The sequence below is a fragment of the Bidens hawaiensis genome, unplaced genomic scaffold (assembly GCF_021521415.1).
Source record: "Bidens hawaiensis isolate Kalapana, Puna unplaced genomic scaffold, B.hawaiensis_p1.1 tig00013805_1, whole genome shotgun sequence".
NCBI lineage: Eukaryota > Viridiplantae > Streptophyta > Magnoliopsida > Asterales > Asteraceae > Bidens > Bidens hawaiensis.
In genome coordinates this window covers 54,187-76,930 of record NW_027492179.1, presented here as the reverse complement: position 1 = coordinate 76,930, position 22,744 = coordinate 54,187, and the positions used below count along the sequence as shown (strand labels likewise).

The 22,744-nt window shown below is 36.8% G+C and overlaps 2 protein-coding genes across 3 annotated transcripts; both read right to left on the bottom strand.

The window, feature by feature from the left end:
* Window positions 1–6,630: 6,630 nt before the first annotated feature.
* Window positions 6,631–7,220, bottom strand: LOC143544956 (ubiquitin-ribosomal protein eS31 fusion protein). The gene has a single exon (XM_077036925.1). It carries the CDS (start codon window positions 7,176–7,178, stop codon window positions 6,717–6,719), a length of 462 nt encoding a protein of 153 aa, XP_076893040.1. The 5' UTR covers window positions 7,179–7,220; the 3' UTR covers window positions 6,631–6,716.
* Window positions 7,221–12,080: 4,860 nt separating this feature from the next.
* On the bottom strand, window positions 12,081–15,952 carry LOC143544955 (putative serine/threonine-protein kinase PBL10). 2 transcript variants are annotated; one of them, XM_077036923.1, is made up of 6 exons: window positions 15,691–15,952; window positions 14,444–14,763; window positions 13,772–13,907; window positions 13,217–13,359; window positions 12,890–13,013; window positions 12,081–12,715 (listed from the first exon to the last, which is right to left on the bottom strand). In XM_077036923.1, the coding sequence occupies exons 1-6, from the start codon at window positions 15,740–15,742 to the stop codon at window positions 12,288–12,290; spliced, it is 1,203 nt and encodes a 400-aa protein (XP_076893038.1). In that variant the 5' UTR covers window positions 15,743–15,952; the 3' UTR covers window positions 12,081–12,287. The 2 variants fall into 2 exon arrangements, with proteins under 2 accessions (XP_076893038.1, XP_076893039.1); XM_077036924.1 differs by having other exon boundaries at window positions 14,444–14,745.
* Window positions 15,953–22,744: the final 6,792 nt, after the last annotated feature.

Below are 22,744 nucleotides of genomic sequence, written 5' to 3'. Positions count from 1 at the left end.
AGTTTGAAAAGAAGAAAAATAAATATGCCAATAAACCTTTAAATAAAACTAAATAGTTTATAGGTGATGAACACGAAGACGAGCAAGAAGTACCTAAAATTATTTTTATTTGATTTAAGGGTTCGAACATCTTTAATCTAAATAAAATGAAAACCAAACCGATGAACACCCTCGTACATGTTTAATAATAAGCAAAATAGATTTTAATAACTCAAACCATCACATCACCTATGAGCTTATAATAATTCACTATGAAATTTTTACTAACGGCACCCCCTAACTATCACGTTTGTTGCCAAACACAATCCAATAACATAATAGTCATGTATGTACACCAGATTTCCACTCAATTTCGCTCACAACGTTGATTGTGAACGAAATGAGAAAACTTACAAGCGAAATCTAGGGTAAATTCAATCTAAATCAAGTGTACATCTATGATAATTATGTGAAATTGAATCAACCTAACAATCCGAACCGGATTGGGATCAATTTTATAGGAACCGGTTTGTAGATTTCGAGGAGGAACCGGTAGTTCACGAATCAATATTTAGCAACCGGTTTGGGTCCGATGTATGTATCTACTAATCTACGTATTTTTGTATGTATTTTATGTTACGTGCGTACGTATGTATGCATCTATTTTTGTATGTGTATTATGTATGTATCTATTTATGTATGTTATGTTAAATATGTATGCATGTTATTTATATGTGCATCTAGTTTATGTATGTATATTAATATATTATGTACGTAGGTATGTATCTTTTATAATTTTATGACTTTATGTATATGATGTATATAGTTATACGTAGTAAATGCTCGTTGAAACAGTACTTAATCATGTCTTTCAAATTCTGGGTCCGTCTTGTCTCCTGACACCAGGGTTAACGTTAAACCATTTACAAGACAACAGCTTGTAACTTATTATAAACATTATTAATTACATGTTATAGAGGTAAGGTACCAAAAAGACCCAAATACCCTTAAGTACCACCCGCGGACCACAGAGAATCCTCTTATAAGCCACCTGCGGGACACATGGGTCACCCGCATATCACGATAGAGGAGGAACGTCCTCGTAGCACGCGTGGAAGCATCCGGGCGTCCTCAGAAGTCGTCCGCAGGACAAGACATCTGTCCGCATAGCAACTGGAGGACAATGCCCGCGGGCCAGCTATCACCATTCAAGTACTCTCTAGAAGAAGGCTCATGATTCTTACTTAGGGAATACGTGACACACTAACCAATGAACAAAGGACACCTGGCCAGGTTGTTATAACCGTGCACATGGTTAGGGTGCGATCCATCCTATCAGCTGGTGACACGTGTCCAGGTTGTTATACCCATGCACATGGGACGTATAACCCAACCTATCACAAGAAGACACGTGTCCAGGCGGTTATCAAAGATTTTCTAGAAGAGGACAGCTGTCCCAATCATCTTCCATCATCCTTCGGCTATAAATACATTGTCAAACGATATGAGGTATTCATTCACTCACCCACATTCTGACTACACTTAGTCTTTACATTTCAGTACTTTCTCCATTTACGAACGTTACTGATTCTCACGCCGGAGGGTGGTTACAGGAAGACCCCCCCTCTTGTCCTTCCTGTAACAAGACTCACGGTGTCTGTTTTGCAGGTTCCGGTCATTGGACTTTAGGAAGCCTTACTCATATCTTGGTAGTAATTATTGTATTGTACCCTGTGGACTCATTGGATCTAGGACCCATACCCGGGGAGTGGATCCATGTTTCTTCATTGGCGCCATCCGTGATTTTTGTTAGAACAGCAATAGTTTTCGTTGGTTTTTTGGTTCGTTTGATATGAGTAAACCTCCTGAAGGGCCGACGGGAACCCCTGCAACTGGGTCACGTGTAACTAACACAGAAGCACCTCCGGGTCTTAGTGTTTTTGCATGTATCACGACTCCAAGTGGCCGTACTCTTGAGCGAGTCACCGCTCCAGGATCACGGAACATTGACGTAACACCTGGGGGTTTTACCCTAGAAAACGTCACAGCACCAACCGGTTCCCCCCCCCCCCACCAGATATGGGACGGGCCCCGGCACCGGAAGGTTCTAATTTGGGTAATCTCAGACGGATCACGGAAGGAACTCGCCGAAAGCGGTCAGTGTTGGATCTGGAAAATGATTCAGATGACTCTAACGTGGCGAGATCTCATCAGCTTAATTCCGGATCTAGGGGACATTTAACGCCTAAAGAATGGCTCCACGTGCAACAACAAGGTTTGGTGGCTGAATACGAGCGTACAAAACGCAACGAGCGACTTCACGCTCGCACTTTGGATTATGAAGAATCCCCTAGGGGATCTCCTTCTCCTCCACCAACAGCGAGAGGAAGTCAAACCCGTTACATTCAACAGACGGAACCAGAGTTTGGTGAACTTCCGAGGCTACGTCCTCGTCCTCGCATAAATATGCGGATGCCATCTTACTTAGACGAGTTTGATGGTTACGATTCATCTTATCACCCGGGAGATTACAGTATGTATACCGGTGACAGTAGGATGAGTTCTCAGGCAAAAAGCAGCCGTCCGCATGACGTAATCCGCCATACCGAATACCATAGTAATGCGGAACAAGACTTTACCAAACCATATCGCCCCGCGGCTTTCGCCGAAAAATCAAAGTTCATAGCAAGTATTGCGACAGCACCCTTTCATGTTAATGCTAAAATACCTATATCGGTGGGTAAATATAACGGTATGACTGATCCGAGTGATCATCTCCAAAACTTTATTGCGGTCGGTGGTGTTAGTGGTTGGACGCTTCCCTATTGGTGTCACATGTTCGAATTGACACTAACAGGGGCAGCAAGAGAGTGGTTTGAAAAGTTACCTAACGGTGAAATTTCCAGTTGGGACGATCTGGTGAAAAAATTTTCCCAACACTTCAGCCAGCAGAAAAAACATACGCGAGACCATTAAGAAATTTTGAATGTTGTTCGCCGCGATAACGAGTCCATAGAAGATTTTATCCCCAGGTTCAATGACGAGAGCTTGAACATCGGCGGAATTAGCAAAGACATGTTTTGTGGTGCCTTTCGCAAAAACGTCAAATGTGACGATTTAGTCCGCACACTTACGGGCAGAGATGGAATGCCAAAAGAGTGGGACGACCTGATGACTGCGGCAAAGGTGTATGCTAACACTGAGAAAACATCGAGGAATGGTAACATGAAGCAAAAGTTTGAAGTTGAATTTCAGAATCCAAGACCTAACAGACAGGCGAAAGGACCTATCTGATCAAGGCTTCAGCCAAGTGTGGATGTGTCAAAACCATTTAATGCAAGATCCCTTATAAGCAACAAGAACAAAGCATGACCCGCAAGCCAAGGTCCCAACAATTGGACTCCTCTTTCAAAGACTCCCGCTGAAATTCTCACTACAGAGAATATAAAATTCAGAAAACCACAGCCACTAACAAGAAGATCGTTCTTGGATGCTACCAAACACTGTTCGTATCATGACGACATTGGTCATAATACGAATGAATGTAGATCATTAAAAAACGAAATAGAGACGGCTGTGAAATCCGGAAAGCTCAGGCACTTGGTAAAAAATGGAAAACCGGACGATGGAAAAGCACCCGTTCGAGACATCCAAGGCCCGAGTAAGAAGCAAATTAAAGATTTGAACGTTCATATGATACAAGGCGAGTCCCATACAGGGAATAAGAGAAAAGAATCTGATGATGAAGAGTGGAAGAATGAGCCAGTGATCTTCCCTCAAATTAAAGGGGGTTCGAACAATAAGAATCCCCTAATCATCACGGCCCTCTTCGGGCACTATCGTTCTCACTATGTCTTCTTCGACACCTGCAACACATCGGACATCATGTATGAACAATGCTTCGATCAGCTTGACGAAGAAGATAAAGAAGGATTGAAACCCATCCACGCTCCGATGTCGGGATTTTGAGGAGAAATAATGCATCCACGAGGTGTAATTTCATTCCCAGTCACTCTGAGTGATGGAATTCATTCGAGGACAGAGGAGGTCGAATTTCTGGTTCTGCCAGCAACATCAAGACATGATATCATCCTTGGACGAGAAGCGATTGGTGATTTCAATGCTCATCCGTCCACGGCACACGGTGCAGTGGGAGTCCCAACTTGTACTGGCATCGCAATAATTCATGTTAACAGGCACTGCTTCACAACCGAGAGCTCAAAACCTAGCAAGATTCTAAAACAGTCTCTGAGGACTGAACAGGAAAAATGGGTTTTGAACAAAAAGTTCCCTGATCAAACTGTAACAATTGGATTTGCTATCTCCGAGATAGTACGGACATTCTTGAAACAGTTATTATCGAAAAATATCGATGTTTTCGCGTGGCAACCTGCGGACATGACGGGCGTCCCGCGGAACACAAACTAAGGGTAAACCCGTTGTTTACGCCAATTGTTCAAAAACAACGCAAGATGGGTCCGGAACAAACAAAAGCAATAAATGAACAAGTCCAGGACCTCTTGCAGGCAGGGATCATTCGTCCAATCCGTTACCAAACATGGGTCGCCAACCCAGTCATCGTCCCCAAAAGCAATGGGGCATGGCGGATGTGTATTGATTTCAAGGACCTAAATAAAGCATGTCCGAAGGATTGTTACCCTTTACCCGAAATAGATCTCAAGGTTGATGCTGTAGCACCATTCAAATTTAAGTGCTTCCTGGATGCCTACAAAGGCTATCACCAGATCCGCATGGCAGCGGGCGATGAGGACAAAACAGCATTTCGTACCGATCAGGGCACCTTTTGTTACAAAATGATGTCTTTCGGACTGAAAAATGCGGGGGCCACATATCAATGATTGATGGACATAGCGTTTAAAAGTCAAATCGGTCGAAATCTAGAGGTGTATATGGATGATCTCGTAATCAAAAGTGTTGAGGAAGATCAAATGTTGAGAGATATCAAAGAGACATTCGACACTTTGAAGAGTGTCAACATGAAGTTGAATCCAGCCAAGTGTCATTTGGAATGGAAGAAGGAAAGTTTCTGGGTGTGATTGTCACGGATGCGGGCTTCAAAGCTAATCCAGATAAAGTTCAAGCTATAGCCCGCATACCTTCCCCGTCCTCCCTCAAAGAAGTACAGACACTCAATGGGCGTTTGGTTTCTTTGAATCGATTCTTGGCAACCTATTAATCGATCCGTGTTTCTTCACGTCTATGAACAGACATTATTAGCATGCGCTATTTGATAATTGACTTCAGACTAATCTCAAAAATTCCAAAACAAAACCTTATTTTGTTCCAACTGAACTGAGTTTCGACCCCTCCTTCATTACTACCTTTTTGATTTTCTTTTACTTAACTATCAAAACTAAAATGCACAGTTCAAATAGATACAAATACAATACAGCACCATTGATTAGTGGTTATTGTGCTCAGGTTGTTTCCAAGTAAAGTTGCCTTAAAAAAGGTTTGAAAAATGCCCAAAACCAATAATCCAAACTAACCCAGTACAGAGTGTGAACACACCCACCCCATGCAAATCTTGTTTAAAAAAATCAGGTAATCTAAAGAACAAATGGTTGATAAAACGATAGCTTATACAAACTTGTTGAAAAATTAGCAAAGCATATACAACTTTGGCCGACTCTCAATCATTTGGATTGATTCACAGGTAAGCCTAAAAAGTTGTTCACTAATCAAACTTATTAATATAGTTATAACATAACAATATCACAAAAACAATCAATATATATTGTCTATAAATTTATGATTAAAATAGACATACAATACAAATACAAAATATTTAGAAGATAGGAAACAAGCTGAGCCAGTGAGCCTAAGCAGAGCTCAAGCTTGAAAACAATGCCCACAATCCATGCTCAAGCTTAAAAAAATGCTCACAAGCCATGGTCAAGCTTGAAAAAAATGCTCACAAGCCATGGTCAAGCTTGAAAAAAATGCTCACAAGCCATGCTCAAGCTTGAAAACCGTTCTTTAGAGACAAGTTCAATCCTTGGAAACAAAACTCAAAATGAGTTAAGCTCAAGCTCTCAATTTATCAAAAAACAAGCCAAACTCAATTTCAAGCTCTCTAATAGTAACAATCAAAGCTCGAACTTACTCAAGATCGAGGCTTGGCTAGTTTACACCCCTAATTTCAATAAACAACCACAAGTGAACCCTTATACATTAGTCAAGAACTTGAACAAAAACGATGATGTTACCATGGAAGTCCTAGCTCAAGCTTGCAAGCATGCCTGCAAACTGAGCTAAAGCTATAGAAACAAAACAAAGCTCGACATGAGCTGAGCTCAAGCTTACTATTACTTAACAATCTGAGCACAAGCAGCTCTCAATTAGATAAACAAGCCAAACGTAAACCAAGTCAAGCTTGAACTCAGCCTCAGAATTTACACAAAAAACTATTACCAAGATTAACACAAGTGAACCCTTAACCTTAATAATGTAATCCTAACTAAAAATAACCATTTCTAATAACTGAATTATAATCTAACCCATACCTAAATGCTTCCAAAAAATCAAATCTGTCACAGCTTTAGAGAAATAAAAATAAACCATGTAATAATCAACTAGAGCTATAAAATTATTCAGCACAGAATATCAAAACTATTAAAAATCCATATGAAGCAAAACATCCAAATCTAAAGCATAAGTTGAACAGAATAATTCAAGAACCATCCATAACATAAAACATTAACTCAACCTCATCCTCAAGCCTTCTGGTAGACATAGGTCAAGCCACACTTGCCACAATAGTGCCTATCAAAATGATTAGCCATGAACGTCCCAGCACCACACTCCGCATTCGGACACTCCTTCCTAAGCCTCTGCACCTTACCAGAATCATCCACCTTATAAAACTGCAACACCGACAGCTTCACCTTCTTATGCTTGTGCTTGATCTTCTTCGGCTTGGTGTACGTCTTCTTCTTCCTCTTCTTCGCGCCACCACGGAGCCTGAGCACCAGGTGGAGAGTTGACTCCTTCTGGATGTTGTAGTCCGCTAGGGTTCTGCCGTCCTCGAGCTGCTTGCCGGCGAAGATCAGACGCTGCTGGTCCGGTGGGATGCCTTCCTTGTCCTGGATCTTGGCTTTGACGTTGTCGATGGTGTCGGAGGACTCCACCTCCAGGGTGATGGTCTTGCCGGTTAGGGTTTTCACGAAGATCTGCATCTTTGCAGGTTGGCTGGTGATGAGATTGGGATTGAATTGAGTGAGTGGGTGGTTTTTATTAGGGTTAGGTTGATAGGTTGAAGGCAGTTTGGGCTTTTTTTTGTTTTGGGTAAGTGTTTGTGGGCTTTTGGTATATGTTATGGGCTTTTGTTGTAGTCTGTATTTATGTTTTTCTTTCCAAGAACCTTGTTAAGGCTGTTCACAAGTCGAGTGAGGGTAGGTTCGAGCTTGAGCTCAGAGTTAAACGAGACAGCTCGGCTCGACAAGAGCTCAAGCTTGAAGTAAAACAGGCCTATGATTAACCCAACAAGTCGAGCTCGGCTCAGGTCGTTTCAAATCAAGCTTTTTTTATATAGTTTTTATTTGAGTTATTATCGAGCGAGCCACGAGATTTTTCAACAGGCATAATTGCAACTAAAGATAGAAGGTGTAGAACAAGAGTAAACCGAGGGTTTTATTATTTTTATTTTTTGGTTTGTGTGTTTTTAAGTTGGGTACTCTGGGCTTTGGTATTTGTTATGGCCTTTTGCTGTAGTGACAAGAGGTGCGCAAATCGATTAACTGGTTAACCATTAACCGGTTAATATGCTAACCATTTTCTTTTTTTGCAGGAATTAACCAGTTAGACCGGTTTTGACCGGTTAGACCAAACCGGTTAACCGGTAAATAATAGGAAAAAACCCAATTTTTAATAAAATAATAATAAATAAACGATTAGCCGGTTCGGTTTATAGCCGGTTTTGAAGTCAATCATATAAACTGGTTACTAACCGGCGGTTAGGATTAGTTAGTAACCGGTTAGGATTGGACCAGTTAGTAACCAGTTACGAAATCGAGTACAAACCGGTCACCTCTATTGTAGTATGTATTTTTGTTTGTTGTTTTAGGAACGTTGCGCTAAAAGTAAGGCTGTTTATGAGACTGCTCGGTTCGGATAGAGCTCGAGCTTGAAGTAAAACGAGCCTATGATTAAGCTAACAATATGTACCTTGACCCGGCCCGAGCATAGGTCGACCTTGGCCTAGTTACAAAAATGAGCCGGCTCAGCTCAAGTCGAATTTTTATCGAGCGAGCCACGAGCTTTTTCAATAGTCCTTATTGCAACTAAAAATAGGTGTAGAAGTAGAGTAAACCGGCTTTTTATACATCCGTGGAAGTTGAACTTTCGACCACTAACTAAGGGAGTGAGCGCCTATTACAGACCCAGATAGAGGTGCACAAATCGGGTTCAACTGGAAAACCCGAACCGGTTCGAAACCGGTTTTTTTACACCGGGTTGTAAAATGGAACCGGTTCCAATCAAGAACCGGTTCGGTTCCCGACCCGAACCGATGCCCAGATATGCTAACTTTTAAGAACCGGGTAGGGTATGAACCGGAACCGGTTTTTACGTAAAAACCGGTTCCACCGGTTTTTTTTTAAATTTAAATATTATAGCCGTTAGGAACCGGTTCCAACGGCTATATAGCCGTTTTTGACCGTTGGAACCGGTTTTTTAACTACAAATAGGTTATTTTCTTACTATAAATAACAAGGTTTGTTTGTGTACTTGTTAAACCACTTCCAAAACTATAAAACACACTCCAAACCACAATTAACCTTAAACCGACAACAAATGGCAACTAATGATGACGTTGTTATGGTGATCGAAACAACAAGATGCCCCGATGTTTGGGTTCATTACGATTTGTGTCTCATGACCGACTCACATGAGTTGGCACGTTGCAAATATTGCTCGAAGTTTCTTAAAGCAGGGTCCAACTCGACATTACGAAAACATACGAATAAGTATTGTCGAGAGAAAAGAAGGTTGGAAGCTAAAAAAATGGAAGTGGGAGAGTCGTCCGGCTCTACAACCCAAAAATAAGTATTCTCGGATTAAAACGACGGACTTTGTTTTTTATGTTTTAGTTGTTATGTTTAGTATCGTTTATGTTTTAATAATGTTTGTAATAGTTATTTTTTAAATAAATAAAATGTTCGTCGTTATTAAAAAAGTAACAAAAATTAATCATGAGTAACAAAAGTAATTATAATAAAACAAATCAAAACTAAATATTAGTTGAACAAGTTACAAATAATTTTACCAAAACAAATAATTACAACTCTTCTTCGTCTTCACCCTCGTCTTCGTTATCGGAAGAAACCCCGTCCTCCGCCTCCTCATCATGAATATGACGCTCTATTGGTATTTCGTCTTCAAAGTTCGCCTTGTGTTGTACACGATCCACCGCATCCAAATGGTCCTTTAGGCAAATGCAAACCTCTAGAGACTCGGGAGTTAGTTTTGTTCTTCGCATAGATAACACCCTCCCACTAAGAGAAAAAACCGATTCGGAAGCAACCGTTGAGGCTTGTACGGCAAGCAAATCACGAGCCATGGCGGATAGAATGGGAAATTCGTTTTGTTTACCTTTCCACCAAGCCAACAAATCAATATTGCGAATTTCGTCGACCGTTGCGCCCTCAACATAGTTTGCTCCACTATATCGACCAAGTTCGCTACTTGGTGTGTTTCCTCTTTGCCTCTTAGATGCCGATTCACGAATCCCATTCATCAAGTTTATAAGTGGGTCATTGCACGGCCTACTAGTTGTTGTTTTTTTCACAAAAGACGATCTCGTGCTTGGACCATACATTTGAAAATAATGGTCATAAAGGTCTTGAAGGTTTTTGTTGAACTTGTCATTCGCTTCCGTCGACAACTTCGGGTCAATCTCGTGCATACCTAAGTTGTCGAATATTTCCTCAATCGTTGTTTCAACCCCATTAACATTCCAATAGGGGTTTAATGCGGCGGCACAAGTAAAGACCGGCGGTATGTTTTCAAAATATTTTATGAACTTTTCTTTCATCACCGCAACAATATTTTCGAAGAGTTTGTTCTTCTCCGCAAAGCTTTTAAAAACACAAGACATATAGTACAATTCTTGCAAAACCCAACAACTAGTAGGGTAATAGACTCCCGATAATTTTGTTGTTGACTTTTTGAACACGTCAAGATACTCCAACAAATAACCGACTTGGACCCAAACACTTTCCGGAAACATATCGGCCTCGCGTTCTTCAACAAGATTGTTATGAAAAGCTTGTAAAGTTTGGCGTTGGGCAAAAGCACACTTTAACATATGACAAGTTGAGTTCCAACGGGTTGGAACGTCCCAATTCGGCCCCAAATACTTTCTTTCAACCGACTTGCAATAGTTCTTATATTCAAGATGTCTTCTTTTACCACTTTTGAAGACATCTTGTAACATAAGTCTAAAGTATTTTAAATCATCACAAATGTTTTCATTGTCAAGACCTATTTGAACAACCAAGTTGATGATATGTGCAACACATCGGACATGAAAAAAATCCCCGAAACAAGGTGGTGAATATTTAATGATAAATTTTTCAGCCGCCTTAGTATTGTTTGAAGCGTTGTCAAACGAAATCGAAAATATTTTATTTCTCAAGTTGTAAGTCGTTATAACTTCATCAAGTAATTCAAACAATTTTTCGGCGGTATGTGGGAACGGGAAGTTTTCAAAAGCGATGGTGCGTTTCATCAATTGCCATGTCACCGGATCAACCCAATGAGCGGTGACACATATGTATGATTCGGGCAACCCGTGTGGTGCCGACCAAACATCGGTAGTTAAACTAACCATGGCTTCTAAAGAATGAAAAGACTCGATTAACTCTTTTTTAGCACACTCCCACAACCTGATACAATGACGCCTTAAGGTAGTACGACTTACATGTGTGTATCTCGGTTGTAGAGTTTCGCGAATCAACGACGTCAACTCCGGGTCATCAAAGTGGTAAAACGGCAAACCTCGTTGAATAACGAACTTTGCCATTCTATCTTGAACTTGAGTCGTGTTGTAACGAAATAGTGTACCATCTTTACCCAAGTTAATTTGATCGGTCGTGCCAATCCCTTTCAACGCCTTGCAATATGGCTTCTCGATGTGCTTTCTCAAAGTAGAGTTGGAATCGTGCTTTAATATTGAACCACATAGTTTGCAACGAGCCTTTTGATAACCTTCGTCATCCACAATCAAATCTCAATTCTTCCATATGTCTTGGTTGCGGTTATGGTTGACTACCGTAACAACCCTTGGGTCCTCCGTAACAGGAACGGGGGCAACAAAAGCACTCTTCTTAGCCTTCTTGTTAGTTTTTTTGATGGGTGCCATAATAATATTTAGTTGGATGGTCGGGTAAAGGAACGGGTTTGCTAAAGGAGTAGTATTTTAGTTTGTTTTTGAGTTTGGTGGTGAAACAAGTGGTGGAAACAAGTTATATATAGGTTTGGGCATCAAAAACCGGTTCCAACGGCTATATTACCGTTGGAACCGTTCCAACGGATCTATTGTCTCAAAAACCGGTTCCAACGGCTATATTACCGTTGGAACCGGTTCCAACGGCTAATTGGTGTCTAAAAAACCGGTTCCAACGGCTATATTACCGTTGGAACCGGTTCCAACGGCTAGTTTGACTTTTGTTTGACCATTCAAAAAAAACCCGTCGGAACCGGTTTTTCCAGGTACGAACCGAACCGGTTCCAATTAAGAACCGGGTAGGAACCGGGTTGGAACTGATACTGACGTACAAATAGGAGAACCGGGTACGATTTTCGGATACAAAAATACCCAAACCGGGTATTGTACCAACCGGGTTGGAACTGGAACCGGTTCCGGTTCGGTTCCACCAGTTAGGTTCCAGAACCGGTTTTTTTGTGCACGTCTAGACCCAGATATGATTCACCAAATGTCCAAATTGTAAAATCTGTTTTATTTATATATTTGTGCAATAGATGTTCTTTTTAACACAAACTCATTCACCTTATTAAATATCAGGGACAGCAAAATTCTCAGATTTACATTTTACCCTTCACACAACAATCCAGAACTATTCTTTCTATAACTAACACAAGTTCATATCATTACCACCAAAAATCATTCATAAAACACAACATACTCTCTGAATACAAACAACTGACACGAACCCACTCGCAAAACGCGGAGCAAGATAAAAAAAATAACAATAACTGTACACACCAAGTAGACCCTTGAGGCACACTTGACATACAAAAAACAGTATCATTTCATAACATTAATATTAAGCCCGCAAGGAAGCCGAAGGCCTAGGATACGCTACTAACCCGGTCCCAACATCTTGTCTGCACGACCGGGCCTTGTTAGTTGCGGTCTCCCCTTGTTGGCCCTTACGCTCACGTTTTTCACCATCTTGAAGCTCTTCTAAAGTGGACACCACTTCATCCATACTCAGTCTCATTTTGGGCTCCATGCATAAACATTGAAGAGCCAGGTTGGCGACTTTGAGGGCCCGCCCGAGTGAGTATTGACCCTCGAGACGTGGGTCAAGGACTCGGAAAATTCTTCGTTTGCTGCTTAGACACGGTTTGGCCCATTCAACTAGGTTGTGTTCACCGGGAGGCCGGTTTTTGTCTATGGCTTTTTTACCTGATAAGACTTCTAGAAGAACCACTCCAAAGCTGTATACGTCACTCTTTGGGGTTAAATGACCTTTATCAAAGCAGAAATAAAACATAGTAAGAGTTACAACTACTAATTTACTTTATTAATTTTTTTATGTTCCAAAAACCGACACTTCTGAAATTACCAAAACACTCTTTTGAGATAACTAGAGAGAATTCAACTACAATAACTACCTAAATATTCACAAACAATTGAGCATACCTGTTGATAGATACTCAGGAGCAGCATATCCATAAGTTCCCATAACCCTAGTAGAAACATGGCTTTTATCACCCGTAGGTCCATCCCGTGCTAATCCAAAATCAGACAACTTTGCATTGAAATCCTGTTATTTGCAGTCAAAGTCACAAAGCAATATTTTAGTGGCATATAAATGTTGCATTTATTAAACTAGTACGATTAATGGTAATTTTAGTTATGACCCAATAAAGTGTGTAGTCATTGAAATGGTTCAAAAGTGAAAGTGCATTGGCATTTTATGCAATAAAACAGAACTAAGATTATAAGCTTCATAAAAATACATCATACCGAGTCAAGCAGAATATTTGAAGTCTTGAAGTCCCGGTATATAACCATTGGTTCAGCATTATGAAGAAAAGCAAGACCCCTGGCAGCCCCGAGAGCAACTTTCATGCGTAGACGCCAAGAAAGTGTTTGGAAGTACGAACCTCCTGTTTCATATAAAGAATTTGTGTGATTAAAATATAGAAGTATGGTACTAGATGTTAGAGATGCGTTGGGTAACAGGTTTAAATGGTTGTTTTGAAGTACGGGCCAGGTCGGATTAGGTTGGACCGTAAATATTTATGTCCGCTTTTTATAAGGTTCTATAAGTGAGGATCGTTTGAATAGTAATCAGACAATTTTATTGTGTTAATAATCTGAACCTTTGAATAAAATGATTTGGGAGGTTGTATGCATTAAAATTAGACGTTGACTGACTTTTGACTTGTTTGACAGTATTATTATGTTAAATAGAATGTATAAAAAACATTTTTGGTAATACCCATGCATAAATAATAAAAATTGTCACCTTTAAATATGGTGAACTAAAAATGCTGTATGAATATATTGGTAACTTACTTCTGAATAAGTGATTCTCCATGCTACCCTTTGGCATAAACTCATATGCCAAAAGCCTATGATCATCTTCTAAGCAATAACCGATTAATTTCACAAGATTGGGATGGCGAAGTTGTCCAAGATAATTAATTTCTGCCTGCACAAGTGGAAGATTTAATTGTTCAGAAGCTAAATTTTGTTGACAGAAAGTGAAATATTCAAAAAGTAACTGGAATAATTATTAGATAACTAGGATACAATTTTGCTTTTTGTAGCAGGTCTAAAGACAAACTAATAACTCAAAAACTATATCATAATTCACAAACTTAGGGGTCTATTTGGATGTGGGAATGCAATATTGTGAGTTAAAGAATGAAAATCAGATATCAGGCAATCAGTAAACTAAAGTTATCTTAACAAGATTTTTGAGTTTCATGCAATTTGTTACAAGCTATAACTAAAGCACATAACTTTATTTTAATCTTATATTTACGTACTTATTAAATAGTTATCCATTCATATTATTAACAACAATCATCAAAGAATGTTAAAAAAAATTAACATTTCAATTCGTACTTTTTTAAAGGTTTCAATTTGATTGCTTTAATAATATATTTTTAGTATCAATTACTTACATTGACTATTAATAAATATGTGAAAAGAAGTATGATCAAGAAAGTGAAAAGGACTAACCAGCCACTCCTTGTGACCCTGTAATCCTTCTTGATTAAGCCTTTTTACAGCAATAACAATACCAGTTCCCGGTTTAGAAGCTGCAAGTGAATGCTCATCAACCCACCCTTTAAATACAGAACCAAAACCACCTTCACCAAGAACACTATCGGGACGGAAGTTTCTTGTGGCGTTTTTAAGCTCGTTGAAAGTGAAGCTTTTTAAGTTGGATGATTGTAGAATTTCACCTTCGCTTCGAGGCGTTTGTGTTTGAGAACCAGTTGAAGTCTTGCTACTTAAATTACTGTTTCCATTCTTTTCTCCTGTTTTAGAATCAAAACCTATAATATCACACATATAGTTTTTTTATAATTTAAACAATACCATTCACTTACACACTACTTAATAATAGTAACCAAGTTTCTCAAGTATTCCACTAAAGTTTTTTGTTCTTCTAAACTCACTCAGCTTTCATTATCCAATTCTATGTAATTTTTTTATAACTATTTAAATTTTATATAAAAAAAATGAGTGAGGCAAATGAAACATATATGAATCCTGAATTCGTGATTACCAATAAGTGATATTTTTTCCCAATTAACTTGAAGTGTGAAGTAATAGTGAAGATAAAAATTCACTAAATACAACAAAGTTTCATAATTGTAAAATTTTAAGTCAAATTGAATAATAATAATAATAATAATAATTCAACTCTTTGTTTTCTAATGAAATTTGATTCAACTCCTTGGCCTAGCTTTTATTTTTTAGCTTATGCTTATATTTTAAAGTAGCTTATACTTATAGCTTATTTTCTATTATTTGATAAGCTTTTTTTAAGTGTTTGGATTAGCTTATATTCTACAAGTTGATTATACGTCTTAATAAGTTGTTAAATCCACCATTCTTTGATTTGTTACCGTAATAAGTGGCTTCAATATTATTAATCCACCATCATTTGAGGGCAAATGAGTAACTTATCCCCTTACAAATAAGCTTATTCAAACTAGCTTATATAAGCTTATAAGCATAAGCTAAAAAAGCTAAACCAAACACCAAATTAAGCTTATTTTGTAAAAAAAAAAAAAAAAAAAAAAAAAAAAAAAAAAAAAAAAAACCTATAAGCTTTGCTAAAAAAGCTAGGCCAAACACCCCCTAAGCCATCCATATAAGCTTAAGACAATAGAAAAACAGCAAATAATATTAACATTAATATTCATGTAAAAGTGCTCAATTAACAGCAAAAAATAAACTAATTATAATAAAATCACCTGTCAAAAAGGCACTATCAGCTTTAATCTGAATACTCCAACAAATCCCCATTTCGAATCTCAGATCCCAAATAAACCCTAATTCCAATCACAGGCGCGTAAAAACCCTAAAAACTCATATGTCTTGAACAAACTCCGAATTGTTGACGTAACAGCAACAATAACCGTCAGATCTGACTGACGCGAAGCTTCAATTTGAAGAGATCAAGAAATTAGGGTTTGAGGTTTCAATTTCTTCAAATTGTTTTGGTTTCATTAGGAATGAAATAGTTTGTTTGGTAGATGATTGAATTGATTGAAAGATAAAAGGGAGAATTTGGGAAGTGAAGTGATGAGATGGTTCCTTTAAAGAAAGAAAGAAAGAAAGAAAGAGCCTCTTTTAGTTGACTTCTTCTGGTGGGTTGCTTCCAAAACTAGACTATGAAGAGTAGTAGTTTATATTAATTAATAGTCTACATGATTAGTGCTTCTGCTTTTATTTGCTAACTAACTTACTATGTGAGTTGGTATATGTGTTAGTTTTTAATTAATGTGTTTGAACATGAACATAAACAAGTTGCCAAATTAACAAGTGCAATTGATTTTTGGTTAAGGTTTTGTTTTATTTTATTTTTTGTTAATTTCAAATCAGGGTATGAAAATCTTTTTTTGGAGTGGGGGAAGTAATGTAATAAATACTCTGAATGTTTATAATAATTAAGTCTCTCTTAAATGCATTTATCATTAAAAGTACTATTTAATATCAAACTTTATAAGATGCTTTTAATTGTTATTAGCATTGTGTTAGACGTACCTTTGATAAGGGACTAAATATGTACATTGAAAGTAGCTATAATAAATTGAAAATAAAAACGAGCGTTGGGTGATGGGAACAAATATTCTATTTCTGCGTGGAAGCCAGATGACAGATGTGTCGGCTTAAAATGTTGCTGGACTTTACGTTTGATTCCATCGGGCTTGGCTTTGCAATGGCCCCTTATCAAAATAATTGTTTATTATATTATATGTTTTTCTAGTAGCACAACTAAACACATGTTTTATGTTTATATCCAAACAAATTCAGTGCAAATGAAACATATTTTGAGATAAATATTAATTATAATGATTTTAGAATCAATGCTTTAGCAAAATTAGTCTATAGCCAGCACGTTAATAAAAGTTTGCATATATAATTTTTATATATGTGATACTTGGGATGAGATCGGTACCGTACCGGTCCCGAAAATCGTAAATTTTTGGTACCGGTACCGAAATCTTCGGTTTGATACTGGTACCGTTATTGAAGGTAAAAAAATCAAGATATATCAGTACCGAAACTCAAAACTTTAGTACCGATGGTACCGAATTAATACCGATTTCGCCTATGTATCGCCAATCTTTTTTATCTTTTTTATCGTATAAATTAAACATTGTATAGAAAAATGTGTGTAGTATAATTGGTCAATTTGAAAAGCTTGTTCCAAAAAAGGAAAATAAGTAAGATACTAATACTAAAAAAAAATTAAAAAATTGGTAAGACACCATGAGAAACATAGTTAGTTATGAACTTTCTAGTAGCTACACCTCAAATAAACTAACACCAAATAAGATATATTAGATGTGGCAATGTGAGTGGGTTGGGTTGGATTTTGGTGATGGGTCAGGATGGGTATGAGGTCAAGATTGATTTTTAAAATAGAGAGTTAGGATGGATATAGGTCAAAATGGGTAAAGCTAACCCATCTTGACCCTAGTTAATGTTGACATACAAAGGATTTTAAAAACCCCTCAAAAAATATTCAAAAAAACTATTAAAAAAATAATAACTCAAAATATAAATAAAAATGTAAAATGTAAAATAACTAAAATGTTTCCCCCGTTATCCTCGTTCATTAAAAAAAACTCGTTTTGTATCGGTTCAGGTTCGAGTTTTTCGGTTTTTTATTCGATTCGGTTTTGTTTTTTTTTCATTTCGATCGGTTTCGGTATTTGCTCGGTTTCAATGATTTCGGTTTCGATTTCTCAGTTTTTTCGCTTTCAGTGTTGTTTTTTTAGTCAGTTTTCCGGTTTCATTTCGGTTTTTTTTTTGTTTCGTTTCGATTCATTTTGTTTTATTTTAGTCGGTTACGTTTCAGTTTTTCTGTTTCGTTTTGGTAAGCTTTTTGATTGCATTTCGCTTTTATTTGTTTTGTTTTGGTCAGTTTTTCGGTGTCATATCGGTTTTTTGTATCGTTTTGGTCGTTTTTCTATTTCGGTTTCGTTTCGTTTCAGTTTTTTTGTTTCATTTTAGTCGATTCGGTGTTTTTGATTTGTTTTGATCCGGTTTTTAAATTGCATTTCGTTTTTCTATGTTACCTTTTGGTCAGTTTTTCAGTTTCAATTCAGTTTTTTTGTTTCGTTTCGGTCGTTTTTCTATTTCAGTTCAGTTTTGTTTCAGTCGTTTTTCTATTTTAGCTCAGTTTCGTTTCGGTTTTTTTGTTTCGTTTTGGTCGGTTTAGTGTTTTTGTTTTATTTTGGTCAGTTTTCCAATTGCATTTCATTTTTTTTTGTTTCATTCTGGTCGTTTTTCTATTCCGGTTCAGTTTCGTTTTGGTTTTTTTGTTTCGTTTTGTTCGTTTTTCTATATCAGTTCAGTTTCGTTTCGATTTTTTTGTTTCGTTTTGGTCGTTTTTCTATTTCAATTCAGTTTCGTTTCGGGTTTTTTGTTTCGTTTTGGTCGGTTCGGTGTTTTTGTTTTGTTTTGTTTTGGTCAACTTTCATTTGCATTTCGCTTTTTTTCGTATTGGTCAACTTTTCGGTTTCGTATCGGTTTTTTTGTTTCCTTTTGTTTGTTTTTCTATTTCGATTCAGTTTTGTTTCGGTTCGGTGTTTTTGTTTAGTTTTGGTTAGCTTTTCGGTTGCATTTCGCTTTTTTGTTTCCTTTGGTCAGTTTTTCGGTTTCATTCCGGTTTTTTGTGTTTCGTTTTGGTCGTTTTTCTAATTCGGTTCAGTTTCGTTTTAGTCGGTTCGGGGTTTTTGTTTCGTTTTAATCGTTTTTTGGGTTTCGGATGAATTTTGTTTCGCACGTGATAGTTTGGGTATTTTAAATTAGATAAATTTTGGATAACTTGAATAATTTGTTTTGACCCATTTTAACCTATAAATGAAACTCACTTGTATATTTTCAACTCATCCTGACCCACTTGAATAATTTTTATAATCCATCCTAACTCATTTTATTTTTAAAATTTATTTATCTTGACCCAAAACAATTTATTTGAGTTGGGTTTGCCACCTTAAGATATATGATTGAAAGATAATTGGTCAATTTGAAAAGTTTGTTCCAATAAAGGAAATAAGTAATATTTTAATATAAAATACATTTAAAAATAATACATGTAAGACACCATGAGAAACTTATTTAAGAATTTTCTAGTAATTATACCAGAATAAGTATCTAAGAGCAAATAATATATATTATTGAAAGAGACGAATCAATTGGAGACGAAATGTGTCTCATTAGCGAAGCTGACTCGAAGGAAGTATTGGTGTGCGTGGATTGGAAATTTGGAACCTTACAAATTCATCAAATGCAACGTTTTAAATATCTATCAATTCTAATAAATAACTACTCATTTTTGCCACTTGTTAATCTCTTAGTCATCCTCACATTTTTTTCAACCTATTTTAATATTAATATGGTTCTTATCTTTTAAACCATTTCAATATATGGTCCTTATCTTTTAAGTCATTTCAATATATCAATTCAATATTTTTATTAATTTTAAATCCTAACCAATTCATTCGTTAACATTAATTGTGAAATAATAAAATATCAAGATGGAAGTTGAAGGCCTCTTGGAATAAAATTTTAAACTCACACCTAACTACAAATTAAATAAAGTAAAGGTGCATCATTGTCGAATAATTTGGATTTATATGGTAACTACAAATTGCTTTTAAACTTGGATTCGAGCAGCAGTGCATAATTTTTTATATGGTTGGTTTCAAATTTGGATTTAAATTTTTCTCATACGCATTTGAACAAATAAAAATGTGTCTTTTTCTTAATTTTCTCCAAACATTATGTATAAATATTGTAAACATGAAAAATACCTATTATATATATCTTGAACATTATAATAATAATCCATATGTATAACGATTTACTATATGAATTATTTGTCATTTATTTATATAACTTTTTGTGTAGTATAAAGAGTTTTAGCAATAAGAAGATCAATATTAAATTTTCAATATTTTCTTTCATAACTCAGACCAAAATGGTTCAGAAATATATATTTATGGCTTGATTTATACTTTTTTATACCTCTAAATATATTTAATTTAATATACCTTATAAAACAAATTAATTACTAAAAGCATTCAAAAAGTTAAACCAAAAAATCTGTTTCAGTCTCATTCAACTATTTTCGTTTTTCAAAAATCATTTGGGATATTACTTGTCACATTATCATTTATCTAGGATTTGGTGTATACTTGAAGAATCTTACTTGTCACATAGAAGAGTTATAAGCAGACCTATGTGTTACCTTATCAAAAGTTATAAAGAGACATAACTAAAGATTTTGATTTTTGAAAACCAGTGCATACCGACCAATGCAATCACAAATGTAGTGTACAAGGAAGGTTTTACTCTCTTGTAACATATTTGTGTAATCGTAGTTATGTGATTTCTATAATATTAATGTTTATTGTAATTGTATTAACAATATATGCTCATGATATTGAATGTGTTTCACTTAATGTAATTGTTAAAGTTTAAAACTTTCAACAATTACCCGTGTAATACACGGGCCTCAAACTAGTTATGGAATATAATCATAATACCCGATTCATGTCTCAAAAAAGTATTATTAAATTTTTTGTAAAAAAAAGACCGATGGTATTATTTGAAATAAGTTTTCAACACAACAAAATTTTAGAAATATGTATACAAAATCAAAACAATATAAAGAATCAAACGTGGTTAACACGGAAATCCAATATTTAATAGCGAATTTACTACTAGTTAGTTAACTTTAATTATGTGTTTCCCTTGTAATCTTTTTATATAAAGATACTTGATTTTCATTAATCAAACGTAGTTAACATATTATTCATCAATATCGTTATCGTCTCTAAGAAGCAACTCACTCTACTTTTATGTTTGATTTCTTTCTCGCTTTACAAACCAGGCACTAGCCTTAACTATTAAAAACCGAAACAACAAATGCGGAGACAGCATGCAGGAATCAGGCGTTGTGCTTAAACTTAAAACAACACAGATAACATTCAAGAATCAAACGTCAAGCTTAAACTTAAAAACAACACTAAATTAAAAGGTAATAACATTTTGACTAAGGTTTCTCATATGCACGATTTGTCACACTTCATTTTAGCTACATGTTGATCCGATGGTGCACCTTAAGAAGGCATGAAAGCTAAGTTTATAGGCGCTGTTTGTTTTTTAAGACAAAAATTGTCTACAATCTGATTTCATCTGATTTAATGTCTGCAACTGAAGATGTGGTCCGAAGGTAAGACAAATAACACGTTGAATATGTATACAAACACACGAGATTATACTGTAAAACTTGATGTATTGCAAGAGTCAACACGTGATACATAAGATCACAAAAACACGTTGTTCAGAAAAACCCTTCTTCCCAAAATACCCGAAGTTGAGGTATTTATAAACCTCGACAACTTCGCCTAACATGCTAGGCGAAGTTGTCATAACTTCGCTATGTCCCCAAGTTCGCCTAAATCCTAAGCGAACATATACTAAACAGTATTCAACACAAATCAAACAAACTAAACGATTACAGACACAGACAAAACACAAGATACTGAACTACTGACATCATGCACCAACAGACTCCCCATTGGCAGTAGCTTCATATCTCTATCTTATTTCTCGTGTCTTGTAATCCCAAAAATCTCGTACCCCTCGTCTTCAAGCATGGACGCCTGCCTTACACAGACAGAGACCACCCTCTGGTACTTCTTGGCTTCATCCTTCCACGCAGGAATGTAGAATATATTCTTATCGTTCAGTACCTACAAATCAGCTTGAGACAAATTAACCAAGTGCATGGGATCATACACTCTCAGAATCTCCTGTTCGTCCTCATCTTCCATGACAGCTTCAACGGTCTGGCAGTCAACATACCACCACTTGAGATTCTTTAACACATCCTTGGGCATCATCTTATTCGGCACCTCTTTTAAACACCGAATCGGCTTATACTTCATCACCATCCAAGGCTTGCTGTCAGCCCTCATTCCTCTTTCATTGTCTTCAACTAACTTCCATTTCTGTGGCTTTAGCAACTCAAACTTCTTCACTTTCACACTTTCTTTCCACACGATCCTTCCAACCCATCTTGCAAAATTGTCATCACTTCGATTAATCAACCTTAAATGAGCCAAATCTTTCACCTCACACTCAGACAAAGTATTAAACGATCTCAAAGCCTTCTTAAAATACTGAATCCCATCATAACGCTTAATCACAAACAACTTTAACTGCTCGTCATACAGCCAACAAATGATACCTTTCTTTGACTCAGTGTACCCCTTGATGTTGTAACTCTTCTTAAACATTGTTGGCACCGCGGGCTTCTTTGTCTTGAAGAACCACTGAGCACAGCCTTCTTTCCATCTCGGTTGTTCTTCCCATTCAGACTCATCTGACACATTTGCATCTTGGTTCAAGTTCACCTTGTCAACATTTGGAATATCATGCTCTACACCATCATCAACAATCTCCACTTATTCTAATTCACTATCAATCTCTATCTGTTCCCCAATCTTTTCAATCTCATCAATTGTTAGCACATCATCGACTAACTCATTATCGTTTCCCAACACTTCCTCATCATCCACAACCACCACATTCTCACCACTTGTATCACCTGATGTACCCGCAGACTCCCCCTGAGATGTGGAAGTCCCAAGAGTTTGTTCAGTTCTTGGCAACTCACCACATGCACCTTTCGATACATTGGGATCATCGTCTCTCTTGCCTCTTCTTGGTTCTTAATTCATCACCCTTGCAGCTCGTCTCCCCCTGAGATGCTAAGAACTGTTT

What these genes read in the sequence shown, in the direction of transcription:
- LOC143544956 (XM_077036925.1), bottom strand. Translation starts at nt 7,178, where the DNA reads ATGCAGATCTTCGTGAAAACCCTAACCGGCAAGACCATCACCCTGGAG.
- LOC143544955 (XM_077036923.1), bottom strand. Translation starts at nt 15,742, where the DNA reads ATGGGGATTTGTTGGAGTATTCAGATTAAAGCTGATAGTGCCTTTTTG. An exon ending in AGGGTCACAAGGAGTGGCTG is followed by an intron (nt 13,908 to 14,443) that starts GTTAGTCCTTTT and finishes CCACTTGTGCAG; the next exon opens with GCAGAAATTAATTATCTTGG. An exon ending in CAAATATTCTGCTTGACTCG is followed by an intron (nt 13,014 to 13,216) that starts GTATGATGTATT and finishes TGCAAATAACAG; the next exon opens with GATTTCAATGCAAAGTTGTC.